Source organism: Ixodes scapularis, unplaced genomic scaffold, assembly GCF_016920785.2.
Source record: "Ixodes scapularis isolate PalLabHiFi unplaced genomic scaffold, ASM1692078v2 PGA_scaffold1__304_contigs__length_218370807, whole genome shotgun sequence".
Taxonomy (NCBI): domain Eukaryota; kingdom Metazoa; phylum Arthropoda; class Arachnida; order Ixodida; family Ixodidae; genus Ixodes; species Ixodes scapularis.
The window spans coordinates 17,704,229-17,718,985 of NW_024609846.1; the positions used below are offsets into that span (position 1 = coordinate 17,704,229).

Below are 14,757 nucleotides of genomic sequence, written 5' to 3' on the forward strand. Positions count from 1 at the left end.
CGGTGTCAACAAATGCAAGGCTAGGGCAAGGCGTTTGGTTTTCTGGCCGGGTTTAAATGCGGACATTGAAGCTATCGTAAGCAAATGCGGAACTTGCAAAAAGTATGCATACAGGCAGCCGAGTGAACCTCTTCTGATGCGAAAAACCCCAGATCAACCTTGGTACAGGGTAGGAATTGATCTCTTTCAATATGCGGGAAGTACCTATCTCGCCGTATTTGACTCCCACTCAAATTTCCCAGAGGTGGAAAAGCTGACCGATACGTCTGCAAGAAACGTAATCGACAAACTGGGGGCCATTTTCGCAAGATATGGGATACCAGTAGAAGTCTGCTCCGACAACGGGCCACAATTCTCGTCCCGTGACTTCGCGGCATTCGCCAAACAGTACGAGTTCAAGCACATCACTTCTAGCCCGGAGTTTCCGCGTTCTAATGGCCTCGCAGAAAAGGGCGTGCAAATCATTAAGAGGCTCTTAAAAAAAAACAAGGGATGCAAACGAAGACTTTTGGTTGGGTTTACTTAATTACCGCTCCTCACCCTTAGAAGATGGCCGTGCTCCAGGAGAACTGCTGCAGGGAAGGCGCCTGCGTATGCGGCTCCCGGACTTCAGCCAACAGCCGAGATCTCCCGTCAAAAAGCATCGCCAGCCGGAAACAGCAGGACGACGACTTGACCCTCTCCAACAGGGACAGGTCGTAAGAGTCAGAGGCCAGGCCTGGTCTCGAAAGGCTAGGGTGATGGGAGCTGTCGCGCCCAGGTCGTACCAAGTGGCCACAGAAAATGGAAAGATTCTGAGGCGGAATCGTCAACATCTCCTGGCTATGTCGGAAGAAACCAGCAACGAGTAATCAGGTGACAGCGATGATGATGATGACTCGGGGGACGCCGAAGCGGAAATACAGCTTCATCCAAGGTCGCCAGGAACATCTAATATGACTCCAGTGCTCAGAAGATCCACGCGAGAAACTGTTGCCACCAGACGTTTGGAGTACAACAGAAACTTTGAGCAAATTAGTTAAAACTGGGTGTTCTTGTTTTTATGATTTCTTCCTTCCCTAAACAAAGGGAGATGTATCGTGCAAACTCATGCTGCCCTGCCCTGCCCCGTCCTGTCCTGTCATGCCGGCAGTGCCGCCCCCATGCCGTCAGCACCGCCCCCTCTCCTATCTGTGTGTAAACGGCTATATAAGCAGTGACAATAAAATGACCAAGGGATTTTTGATCATCGGAGCTGGCTGCGTCGGTCTGACTTGTGAACAGAGTGCTGAACGATAAATGGTCGCTTAACACACCTACATCGAACAAGTTACTCTAGTTTTGAGTTCTTTTTAAACGCTTTTGCTTCTAGCATTTGCGTCTGAAATAGGCGTGTGACTTTGACGCTCATTCTTGCGTCTTAGACTTGTGCCTTATCACCGTCGTCAAAAATGTATTCTACATTAAATGTGCAAAATAGTATGATATGTTAACGCTATCCACTGCGGTATTGATTTTCACGCATATGTTGAGGTCGCTATTATTCAAATGTGCCTTCCTCTTGGTCCGTGGTTTAGGAGCTCAAGCCTTTCATGTTATCCAGAACAAAATTCGAAGCCCTTTATTAAAATGTATTTTATATTAAAAAAATCTTTCCCAAACAACATTGGAGGCAGATCAGCAAATCGTTCAACACGCCTCTGGCGGTCCTTTAAGTTGACTTGTTACATGCTTTGGATAGAGTGGACCATGAAATTTGAACGAGATCCTAAAACGCATCAACGTAGGCAACATTCTTTTCGAATGGGTATGCTTTTTCTACAATAACATATCTGCCAAAATATTTGTAAAAAAGAAGCGAACAAATTGTGTGCACGATTGTCAGTCAGCAAGGGGTGAACGTTGTACCCACTGGTATTTGCGATGAAGGAATCAGAGGGCTTCAACTGCGAACTAAACACCTGTAACTCCAAACGTTAGCGGATAATGTTTCCGTTATATTTTTTGAAGAGAAGAAGCTTTTGAGGGCAATGGACGTATTTGATTGTGGCATGTTACCATCACAGTAAAAATAACTCCATTTTTTTTCTTCTTTTGTTCAGGGAACTAAAGGAACAAAAAATGGAATAGGAAAAGGAATAATGAAATTACGTGGTGGCGATTCCAGAGCCTTCGGGGCGCGCACCGTAGAAAGTGGGTGTTTGACATATCGGAGAAACCGAAAACAGCGAAGTGCCTACGATTATATAAGGAAATCGTCAAAGCGATCGAATGCTTCGAGTCAAGGTACTCGTGGGAGTATCTCAAGCAAGGGAAAGAGCAAAAACTCTAGGGACACAGTCAGCAGCATATATCCAGCTATTTTTTTACAGAAACGGTTCCCAATCATCCGGATGAAAAGAAGTCCTTATGCGATTGTGCGGCCTCCCTGTCCCCCGAAATCCCAAATCTTTTTTATCATTTTTCACGCAGAAACCCCGCCAGTAAACACTTGGTTGGAAACCGAGAACTTTTACCTTCCGGTCTGAACGAACTACAGTTTCTGTGGTGACCAAGAGACTCTTCCTGGTGTATTTCTGAACTGTAATGGTGCCTTCTGTTTCTGGGCTGATTTTCAAATATTTTCTAATGTAACGTTGAGCCAAGCTGGGAATCTCTAAACTTTTTCTACTTTGCTGAGGAACTGAGAGCAGAGTTTGAGTCGTTGTTTGCGACGGCTCTCCTCGGCCTGTTTCGGGAGAGGGCATAGTGAACACTGTGCGCAGTTAGCACAGCACCATATGATGTCAACAACGTCTGGATCAACATAAAGCAGCAATTAAAAAAATCGTCGTGTCCCGCAACAAAAAGCTTTCTTGCACAAGATATCTTAGAATACGGGTGGGTCAAAGTGTTTTGATGTTTTTCTCTTTGTATGCTCGAAAGATTTCGTTGTTTCTTTTATTTGTGCGCATGCCTAAGTAGTGCGTGCAACCAATGACTTGGCCATGTGACTGGTATGTATCAATAACAAACTCCTTTCACAAAAAGTAAAAAAAAAGATGAAAGCGCATAGTGTGTTTTGTGTCTGGCTAACAACCGACGGGTCGTGGTTTAATCCCGCTCCACCTGAAATTATTCAATCTTATTATTTTTTTTTTTACTTTGAGGCGATTGAATTACTAATGGACCGTTCCCACGATTGAGGCGATTGAATTACTAATTGACCGTTCCCACGATTGAGGCGATTGAATTACTAATTGACCGTTCAACACAATCGATAAAGAAATAAATGAAAATCCAGGAGCACTTGCAGCGATTAAAACGTTGTCTAAGAATTAACAGGGAGCACCATTCTCACCCTGACCAAGTGGCACTGTATTTGCTGCTGGAACTGAACCATTATTTTGTGTGTGTAAGTGTGTGTGTGTGTGTGTGTGTGTGTGTGTGTGTGTGTGTGTGTGTGTGCGTGTGTGTACGAAACTGTGAGCCTTCCACACGCGCTTCTGTGCACATTGCGTCCTTTTTCGTTTGTCTACCCATTCATATGCGAGATCCGCTAATATTCAATTTTTTTTCTTTTCATTGAAAGGTGAAGCAAATCTGCGCCTTCCGCGCAATGCTGTCCTGCTGCACGCAATGTTACTCGGTCTTGACCCTAGGCATGCGTATTTCTTTGTATTTATTTTAAGTTTTACTTTAATGTTTTATCTTTTAAAGTTGTATTTTTAATTCTCTGTCCGGTACGACGACGGCTTTGCAACTATCCGGGTGCATTCGCCCCACCCTCCCCTGCGCCCCCCCTGCCCCGCGACCTGCTCCTTGCTCCCCTCTCCCCTCTCTTCCGCAGCGTGCGGCACCCGAGGGGACGCGGGGTGACCGTCGCGGAGACGGACGCCCACATCGGCTTAGCCTTACGGACAATGGACCTTTTTCCAGTAAGGAGTGCCCCATGACGGTTTCGCCGCCTACTACAAATGGAGGGCAACCGGACTCGTCTTCTCCCATAGCATAGCCTCCTCTATACGGAGAAAGCCTGGCACATCGACGACGGAGCCATAGAGCGCGCGGCCGCAGGAAAAAGGAGAGGAGGAGCGCGCCGAACGGTGACCAATATGGTAGTGCAGAGCAGAAAGGGCAGACCTAGACAGCGAGCGCTTGGGTCATGAGCGGCCGCTCCCCGAACCAGGCTTGTTTTTGTGTTTTCGTCACCGTCGTTTTCGTACTCCGGGAGAAACGGGCGCGGCGATTCGAAAGGGCGCAGGGAGAAACGGGAAAGGGTGGACGTTGAGTTTCTCCTCTCCACGATAGCGACAAGAAAAGAGAGAGAAAAAAAAAAAAAGATTGTTTCTGCGTTTGGCCGCTCGCTCTTTTGTGGCGCTAGCAGTGAAGGTTCTCTCCGCTCCAGTTTCTCCACCCCTCCTTTCCCATTTACGGCGGCCGTCTTTTCACGCGACGCGCCAGGCTTTCTCCGTATAGAGGAGGCCATGCCCATAGGAACAGATTAGTGAAGCAAGAAAACAGTGCCCCCCAAAAATGGCGAAAGGGTGGTCAAGGTCAAGTGGAAAGAGTGTGCGCGTGCACAGACGCTTACTGGAAAAAGGTCCATTAGTACCGAAGATGTCGTTCCAGAGCCTGTGCCGTCCGTTTATGACCTATTGTACCCACCGCAGTGTCGGAGATCTCATATATGCCTCTCTAGCTTTGAAACCCGCCGCCCTAACGTGGGAACGCGCTCAAAAGGAAAAAAAAAGAAGAAAAAAAACCTTTTTTTTTAGGCGTTTGATTTTGTTTTAATTGTTTTTTTTCCATATGTCTTTTTACTTTTATTTTTCGTGACGTCACGTCCTCCTCGCCCCATTGGTCACTCACTGCTTTGCACAGTCTGATGCCCTCAAATGTACGCCATCTCCTGACGAAGCCGAGCCTCTCGACGAAACTGTCGAAATACGTGCAATAAACTCCTAGCATAGCAACTCCGCAAGTACGTATCTCTGACCTATAAATATATATATATATATATATATATATATAATTTCATTCAAGCTTTCCTCGTTTGTTCTCAAAGTTTCAAGCTACACCAGGCTCAATTGAACTTTTAGACGAATCATTATTTTGTTTACGTCGTGAAAACTGACGATTCCCAAGATTTTCAATTCTGGCAATAGACCAGGGGTGGCCAAGCTGCGGCTCGCGAGCTGCATGCGGCTCTTCGCATGTTAAAGTGCGGCTCGCGGCTCCCTCCCCTACCTCCCCCCCCCCTTCCCGCTCACACGAGCGCTTCCCCAAAAAGTGAAAGCCGTTTACAACTTCCTGTAACGCCGAATTGGAGCGCAGCTCTTGAGGAGGAGGAGTGGAGGGTATATTCCTCCTCCTCCCTCGTGATCATGCCTGCTAGTCCTCCTCGCCTCCCGCTCCCACTCCCTCTCCTTTACCACCTCCTCGTCCTTCAAGCTCCTCCCCCCCTCGCCTCCGGCTCCTCGTCTCTCCCCCCCCCTCCTCCACCTTCGCACTGCTTTCCTCCTTGCCGCTCAAGCCGGACAATGAGGGGAGGAGGAGGAGAAGGAGGGGGAGGAGGAAGAGGGGGAGGAGGGGAGGGGAGAAGGAGGAGGAGGAGGAGGGGGGGAGGAGGGGGAGAAGGAGAGGGAGGGGCGCGGTTACGCCGACGCCGACGCCGACGGCGACGGCGACGCCTACGCCAACGGCGACGCCGCTCAGGCTGGAAACGGGCCCCTAAGAGCTGCGCTCTAAAACGAAATGATTCAAAATTTAATTCGAAAATGAATCGAAATTTAAATCGAAAGACAGGTTGCGGTTTGGTAATCTTGTTCTATTGCTACATTAAGTACAATTGGACTGCTTTTGACTCGGATAGATTGAAAGTAGCTCTAGTATTGTTTATTCCTCTAAACAAAAATCCCCCCCCCCCACCAAACCGCGTCTCTTGGAAATTTCGTGGTTCCGTTTGTGGCTCCCCGAAGGAAAAATCCATCAATGTAACGCTGTTTGGCAGTCAATGTTTTCTAGTGGACCGCTGACTGTGCCTGACTGTACGTCAAGCATGTCTGATGGGCCAACAAGTTACTCTGACCGACAGTCAAACTCCAGTCAGACCCCGCTTGTCGGCTTTCTGATGGTTTCCTGGTGGCAGTCGGCCGCCGCGAAATGCCATCAGGATGTCCTGGTGGTGATTTTGACTGTACATCGATTGCCTCTGACTGTACGTCAGAAAGCTTTGACGTGCAGACAGAAGTACGGTCAAAGGACGTAAAATTCGTTCGGATACCACTATTTCGTCAAATCTATGAATACGAAAAGTAATCTATGCACGAGAAAACGATTTCGGGACGTGAGCCCATAAAACCGCTGACGTTAGAGATGTGACACGCAACCGACCGACAACCTTGATCAGAAGCCCGCCGAAGCGCCGAACACGACACTTCGCACTTCGCTTCGCCAATAGAGGCTTCGCCGAGCTTTCATGAACGATCGCTCTCGACTCGTTTTGTTTGCCCGCTTGCTCCAACCTGTCGGTCCTCCCCGGCCTCTACAATGTCTGATGTTTTAGTAGAATTTCTACTCGACGAGACCCAGCCCGTTGTGAGTTCCGACGATGTAAGGGACTTTAGCGGTGTAGTTGAAGACGACAAGGTGTACCAGGTCTACTGGGCTGAAGACGCGCGAAGAAAATGATCGTTCTACGACGCGAAGGTACTCTACATGGCAGGTGAGTAGAACTGAAGTACGGCGAGTGATGTACGAGTGCTTTGCATAACATACTGACGGCTTAACTATATGTTCAGCCGAAGCATCTCGTATAAAACGAATAGTCAAATCGACTTTCCGTAGCGGTGGCGTAGCACAGCGGTTAAGGTGTCCGATTTGTACGCAAGCGGTCGCGGGTTCGATCGGCGGTGGTTCTGCTTTTTTTCTATTTTTTTTTCTCGAACATTTTGTTTTATCGAGGCATTTGGCGATATTTATGAGTGCGTATAGCTTTACTCTTATATAAATGCTGCCCTTGTTCATGAAATTCCCTTGGCAGTGGCAGTCAGACGTCATCTGATGGACCATCAGATGACGTCTCATGGTCCATCACGTTCCACCGAGGCTGCTGACTGGCAGTCAGTGTCCCAAAATACGTAGCTTGATGGAATTTTCAATAGGGTCTTAGACCGGGTCAGCCTGGTCACCCCTGCAGAAGACCATAGTAAAAAAAAAAATCGCTCTTTAATTGTTTTCTACATTTTTTCGTTTGTTGCGTGAATTCTTGGCTATTTATAGACGCTTTGCAGCAGCTGTTCATGGGCGCCGTAATAACCTACCTTCAATTCAAGAACGCAGCTCATAGGCGCCCGTTTCCGCGTATAATCAATGTCGTCGCTGTCGGCGTCGTCGTTGCCGTCGGCCTTACTGTCGCACTAAGTTTAGCGGGAAATTGAACTGGTGTTGAGGTCATGTGGTGTCAACTTTCCGCCAAATATAGCTGAGAAACTGAATTTGTTCGTCGGTGACGTGACACGAAGTAATGTGGCGTCAATTCACCACGTGTTGATGTCACGTGACGTATACCTCAAATAAATTTAGCGAGGAACTGTGGGGGGAGGGGAAGGTACGGAGTATAAAAAAAGGAGGGGACGCAGAGGGAGGAGGGGAGGGTAAGGAGGTGAAGGAGGAAAGAGGAGAGGCGGAGGAGAAGAGGAGAGGAGATGAGAAAAGGAGGAAAGCAGAAATGAAGGGGAGGAGGAGCAGCAGAGGAGAACGGAAGGGGGAGTTATGAAGGAGGAGGAGGGTAGGGGAAAAAGAGGGCGTGGACGAAAAGGAGGGGCGCACCCTCCCCTCCTCCTCCTCAAGAGCTACGCTTTAATTGCGCAATACAGAAATTTGTAAACGTCTTTCACTTTTTCTTTCCCCTTACTCCGTTTACTTCACTGCATCATTGTCATAGCAGGTGAGGTTATTGTCATTTTATATTCTACTGTGTCTTTCTCCCTAAGGTGCCTTCATGTGCGCTTCGCATACGGTGATGCCAACTGCCTGTTTCCCTTTCCCACACCCTCGTCCACCGCCATTTTGTTCCTCATTGTTTTTTCGTGCGCCAGAAAGTGGCGTTTGTGTCCATCGGCCCTCCCATCCGAGGGAGGAAATGCTAATCCTCCCTGCGTGGGTTCCACAACGCTGCTCCGAACTTGTGAGATAAGGTGCTTGTCTCCGGGAGGGTTGTAAGCCCACGGATTATCTCCGAGGACCAAAATGGCTGCTGGTTTGTCGGCGAGTGGTATTAGAAAAGGTGGCATCACCCTAGTAAAGCCCACATGAAGGCTCCCTTCTTCTCCCCAGCATTCGCCCTTGTGGAGGCTTGTCAACGACGGTTTCGGTGTCTCGGTATCTCGTTAAGACAAGGAAAGGTCAGCAATGGCGGCTGTTATCTAGCGCATGTATAGGGCGTCTGTCACCCTTGAGCATAAATCTTCAGACCTACCTTATGATTTCTAGTTTTTATAAACAGAGTTTTTGCTATATGTTCACTATATTGCATTTATTCAGAAACAACAGTAAGAAGTCATGTGTGACGACACGTTTTTTTTTTCTTTTTTTTAAAATATGCTTTGCTTCCCTTACTACTAACACACATAAGTTTTGTTTGATATATTGGCGTGTTGTTTACTATAACAGGTGAACATAAACATTTTGGGTCATTTTTAACTACTTTGCTTACTTAAAAAAACTTGGAAGTGCGTGACAAAACACGCTGGATAATTTAGTACAATATATAGACCTATTAAAGCGGTATTCATTTTGTACTCTCGTTTCAATGCTTTCTGTAAACAAGTAGAAAGTTTACTCCGTTTGAGCCTGTTTTTCATAAAATTAAAGGTGTCATAAAATGAAATGTGGCAAAATATTTTGGAAAAGGTATGTCTACATCGCCAATATAATCTAGGGTTTTGAGTTTAGTATAAATACGAAAAATTACGAAAAACCCCCTCCGGTAAATTTTAGGTCAATAAGGATTCTTTACGGTAAACACCAAATCTCAATATGCCGATGCCCCCACCGAAAATAAGAAAAGTATTTTACAATTAAGTTTGGTGAGCACACATGGTCAATGGTTCTGGGTAAGGCCACCACAGTCAACTTTCTAATCTCGGGTAATTCATGACAACATGTCATTGTACTTTGAGGTCGCGTCAAAGGCAACTGTTTTGGTTTTTAGTTCGGGGCATCATATCTTTGTTTTAGATCAAGGAGGGGTGGGCACTTTTGTAACACTGAAAGCTGTGCACTATAGAAATTGCCCAAAATGGGCCGAAAAGGGCTGTTAAAACTTCCAAACATCTCCTTTACATACTTTACCACTGCACCTCGGTCGGCCACGGGGTAGGTTGATGGAATAGGGTGGGATGAATACGAGCTTCTCAGCAATAACCTCCAGGAGTTTATCGCCTTTAATGTATCGACACTTATCAAAGCAACACGTGTGTGCAACTCTAGTCGTTGGACGAAGTAGTAAGAGCGATGGCACGTGCACAAAATTCAGTTGAGAATATATTAGGTTGCAAATGTCTTCCGGTATGTGGACGATTTTCTGGATTTGTTAGATGCCGATGCCTTACCCTTTTGTTGGGCAATGACTCATCTTTCAGGCATTTTTAGTGATTGCCTTTCGCAACTTGTTTTGACTCATGCGGTGACTGAGGCAGGATGTATTCGATTCTGGGACTTGATTTTAACAATTTGTCCAGGCCATGTTTGTGAGGGCTACGAACCGCGTGCTGGAAAGCCGCTGTTGCGACTTTCCAGCACGGGAAGACTGAACACCTCGCAGATGCTGGATTTCCCTCCCACGTGTTAACAGTGGTCGCCGAGTCTCTGCTCAAAGATTTAAATGGCAGGCCTGAGACAAGAGCAGAAGAGGTCAACAGATGAAAGGGAAAAAAGAAAGTTCGTTCTCATTCGCTATATACATGCTTTGGCCCACAACTTAAAACGCATTGCGGACAGGTGTGACGCCGACGTTTTATTCTCTGCTCCGGACAAGTTGTCCAGGTTGTGCGGAACTGTTAACCCCTTTTCCAAAGAGGCCACGGCTTGCAACGTGAGGCATCGGAATCGCTTCGTCGCCTGTTCTGAAGGAATGGTTTATTTTCTTCCTCTAACGTATGGCAAGCGTTGCGTTGGCCTGACGAGCCGTTGTATAAATGACAGGTTAAGAGAGCACGCTTACAGTGTCGCCACAATCGTGTCTGGTCATGTGGGCATTCATTGCCGCGACTGTAGTTCCCTACCCGACTGCGAACGGTGTGAGGAAGCGTCACAGGGACCAAGCTTGCTCGTGAAAATCTGGAGGCTGTTGATTAAGCGAGGTTGAACGCTGCATATGTAAGCAGTCCATCTGTGGCCCTATCTGGCAAAGAGATGAATTTTCTAGATCTCTAAGTTTCTTGTTGGTTTTTTTTTCTTTAACACGTGCTGTGTAAGGCTGTGAAATGGGGCCTATTTAGTTTTTATTTTCTGTTGGTGACGTATCCGGTGGGCAGAATTCTTCCTTTAGTTTCTTCTCTTTTGTTTGTGAAAATGCAAATAGATATTGCAATTTGCCATAAATAAACTCAGTAATAAAATAAGTCAGCGTGGCGTCCGTTTTAATTCTTCGTCTAGTCCTCGTCTTTTCGCGCTGTTTTTAACTCTTAGATATTATATCATACTATAGTGTTTTATTTATTTTTCATTTTTATCTTGCATACGTTTACACCCAAATATTACTTAGGTATTTCTTTATTTTTAGTGGGAATCAGAGCGAAATTAAATTCCGAGTTTTAGATAAACGGAAATAAAACAAAAATAAATTTCGATAAACTCCTAATTTTCGCCTAAACACAAACGGCGAAAAACACCCTCCGATTTATGATAAGGAAAGAGTAAAATTTAAGACAAACAGACAAGGCAGGCTCTTGTCTGTTTGTCTTAAATGTTCTTCTTTCCTTATCGTAAATTAATAACCAACACGCTCAACCTTCTACACCCTCCGAAGTTCAGGAAAAATAAACTCCGAAAATACAGAATCCTACAAATAGCACATACAGTTGTATTTTCTTATTTTAAGCCGATCCGTGAGGTTCAAATTTAGGCCTGGATCGTCTGGCGTGGAATGACACTATAGGCCAACGAGGCCCTTGCAAACAGGCCCCCAGCAAGTGGGGGCACAGGCGCAGTTCCCGCACGAGGTGTTGGCACCACGCCACCGGAGAAACCAGATTCGCGTGAAGTAGAGCTCTGCGCATGCGCCCTGCCAATACCTAAGGCGTGACCCCGGGGCCGCGTGTTAGGGTACACAAATTAAAGTGCGATTTACATATGTAACAATTTTTTTAGGAAAATACTGTCTATGGGGGGAGGGGGGTGAAGGGGATGCGATTTGTTTCATCTCTTCTCTGAAAACGGCCGCTTAAAGGTTTTTTTATAAAGTTGCCACTTATACACGGAAATATTTATTACGGCAAACATCACAAAAAAGAAAACAAGACATTAATACTTTGCATAGTTTTTACCAATTCAATGTTAAAAAAAAAAGAGCGACCGCTTATCCAATTATATATTGGCTTAAGAGTGCAGTTACGAACACTGGTTATTTTTTAGTTTATAGAGACATTAAAATTGAGAAGTGTTCCGTAAAGGATTACGTAATCGAAGGCCAAACCTTGTCTGCCTCGTCTATGTACGGTCATAATCGCAGTTACCGGGAACAAGGAAACGCTTGGCATCCGACGCTGTCAGAGCATTCGGTATGACAAGGCTGCAGTATAGTGATTCGGACGGTCTGCAGTTGTAGCTGGGCTGGTAAGGCGTTCTGGTAGTACCCGAGAACCTGCGCAATTATGTTCTTGCTAACGGTTATTGAGATAGTATACTTCATGAACAGTTCGAATTTTATATACACACGTAAACCAATCTGAAATCCCGGAACTCAACGGGGGCTCTCGAAACTTAATCCTTGTTTTGGAGAAAAAGAAAAGGGAGTAAATGTATACATACCTGTAGCAATGAGCAGCAGTTAAAACAAACTCGCGGCTTATTAAAACGCCACCGCAAAAGAATCGGTCTTGTGCAGTATACAGCCCCACCATCCACGGCCAGGAGCCCGGAGCCGCCTCGGTACCATTACTAATCCGCTCGGAAACGGTATCCTGGACTCCTCGTCGTCCACATATCTTCTTTAAATCATCTTTCTCTTTGTCCGTGTATCCTGAGCATACCCCTGCTGTAAATGGCAAGTAGGAGATAACCGTGTTAATATGATCAGGGAGGTTCTAATTATTATTAATAACAACCTAAAAATAGTTTGGGAAAGCTTGTTGAAATGGTGCGGATCAGTTCACTTACACTGCTTTCATAGAAATTCAACTTTGCAGGAATAATCAAATGATTCCACGTCAACTAAACAAAAATAGTTCCGAACAATATCACGAGACTCGCCGTGAAGGCTGACATCGCTTTCTTGAGAACTATAGTCGCATTTTGATTAAATCCTTCCTGTTACATTTATTTATATTATAAAATTTACGGATCTTGGTGGAGGTTTGCAGAGATACAACAGATAAACAAAGAAAAAGGCAATAAACCATAAATGAGATTATTTTCTTGAGGAAAATTTTCAGCAACTTATAGTTTTCTGAAATAAACGAAGAACACATCACAGGCTGGAAACATTTCTGTTGCGGTGTCACCATTGATGAACATCTCATAGCAGATTATTTTAAAAGAGCCCTGAAAAAAAAAAAAAAAAAGATAACAGTTTGGATGGGACACGCGTGTCAAAAAATATTTTGCGTGAAAAACAAAGAAAAGAAATAAAAAGAAGAAAACATTTTTGAGCAATATTGACGGCGCTGGGCGCGGTTGTGTCGGCGGTCACCTCCTTTCCATTTTTTTTCTCCATTTCGGGCGCGTGGAGTATAGGTGGATCGCCTTCGCCTTCAGGACCGAGATGGTCATTCCGGAATTACCCGTGACGTCATGGACTTCGGGCGCCGAATTTCAAATAAATCTCACGCCGTGAATATGCCTCTGAAATATCTTTTTTCGATACAATTTATTTGTCGACACGCGTGTCCCACCCAAACTATTAAAGTTTTATTTTCTTTTGAAAGGCCCTTTAACGAAGTGTAAATGTGAACAAAAGGAGGTTGTTCACACTGTGTTCTCAAATGTATATTCTATTCCACAGACCTTTCTGAGTGCGCCATTTTCTTCGTGGAAACATTACTTTGTAATACGTGCCCATCTAGGCACTCTCAGCATTTTTCTTTTTTTTTCAAATTTCAGCCTTCTGCTTTTAGGAGCCCCCCATAACAAAGGCCACAATAAATAAATGTGGTACAAATGAGCACACTTTCAGAGCTGTGATTGTGTTCAAATGAACGTAAGGGCGTTGTATGTGTCACTTATACCCGAGTCCCACTAGAGCAACAAACAGAAACAAAAGAGAGCGACAGGCCTCAAACACAGGTAGAAATCCGATGGTACTTTGGCACGATGGTACTTTTGGCAGACGTTTAGTCGTTCGGTGCTCGTAAAGTAAGCACGTGTGGTTGCAAGCCTGCCAAAGACCATATCGTGTTCATGGTGCTCGTGTTCGAGCATAGTCACCTTTATTCTACAAAGCCTGTCAAATCGCGAAAGACTCTGGATTGAGGCCTGTCCCTGTTTGTTTCTGTTTGTTGCTCTAGTGGAACTCGAACGTCACAAAACGCAGTTGAACAGGAAATAAACTCGCAACGCCTTTTGAGCAACACTGAAAATACTTTCAATATGCATGGTCTTGAATAGAACACAAACAAATTTTGAGATGCAAACTAGCTGTTTTCGCAAATATTTGACTAGGTGAAAAGCAAGTCATTAAGTTTTTTTTCTTTTAATATTATTGAAAATATAGTGCGCTAGCTCAGGTCTTTCTCAGTAAAAATGTAATTCTGCGGTGATCCCTCTAAGGGCAATTCACCACCAGCACAAACAACTTCCCCTGGGAAACCTAGTTGCTATAAGTTTAGTTCATTTCTCACGGATCTAGATTATAAAACAGAATTGGAGAATGTGGGTGAAGAGGTCGTAGAATAATTGGGCCAGGCAGCAACTGCCCAACCAAGATGCCTAAATTTTTTGTGATATCGTTACAGCTCCTGATAATGTTATTGACACCAACGTGGTCCTCTATGGCAGTGAACGGCAACATGATCATCGGCGGCAACGTCACATCGGCGACGTCTACATTTGTTTTCGAGATTACAAGCTCGTCATCGCTTCAGTGCTCCACGTGGAACGGACTAAATCACATGCTCCCGACGACACATATTGAAATCAGTCTTTCGCCTTCAACCACCACCATGGATTCAGCGTCACTTGAAAAAAAAAAGCGGCTGCATCTTTCGACTTCACCAGTGGGCCAGGCAGCAACTGCCCAACCAAGATGCCTAAGTTTTTTGTGATATCGTTACAGGTTAGTGATTTCAAATACCTGTCAAAAGCAACAATTTGTGCTTATTTTTGCTGCCTGGCCCCAAGGCTTGTTTTTCGTTGTACATAGAATGTCTCAGCATTTTCAGTGTTTCTGTTTCTACGTATGTTGAAAGTGTTAGTTACAGTCTGCTTTTGCTCCTTGGCGCGGACATTGAATCTAACCCCGGGCCCATGACCAAACTCCAAGCGGAACAACTTAATAAAGTGCTTCAAATCGTTCAGACGCATCAGACAGGTCAGAACAATATCCTCCAGGAAGTTCGAGATTTAAAATTTAAGCAG

General features: G+C 45.3%; 1 protein-coding gene across 1 annotated transcript in view; it reads right to left on the reverse strand.

Moving 5' to 3' along the window:
• The window catches only part of LOC120850868 (enteropeptidase-like), a 54,063-nt gene that overhangs the window by 21,229 nt on the left and 18,077 nt on the right, over positions 1-14,757 (reverse strand). The window contains exon 2 of the mRNA XM_040223544.1: positions 11,995-12,220. Coding sequence (XP_040079478.1) covers positions 11,995-12,220 — 226 coding nt within the window. The remainder of the gene's footprint in view (positions 1-11,994; positions 12,221-14,757) is intronic.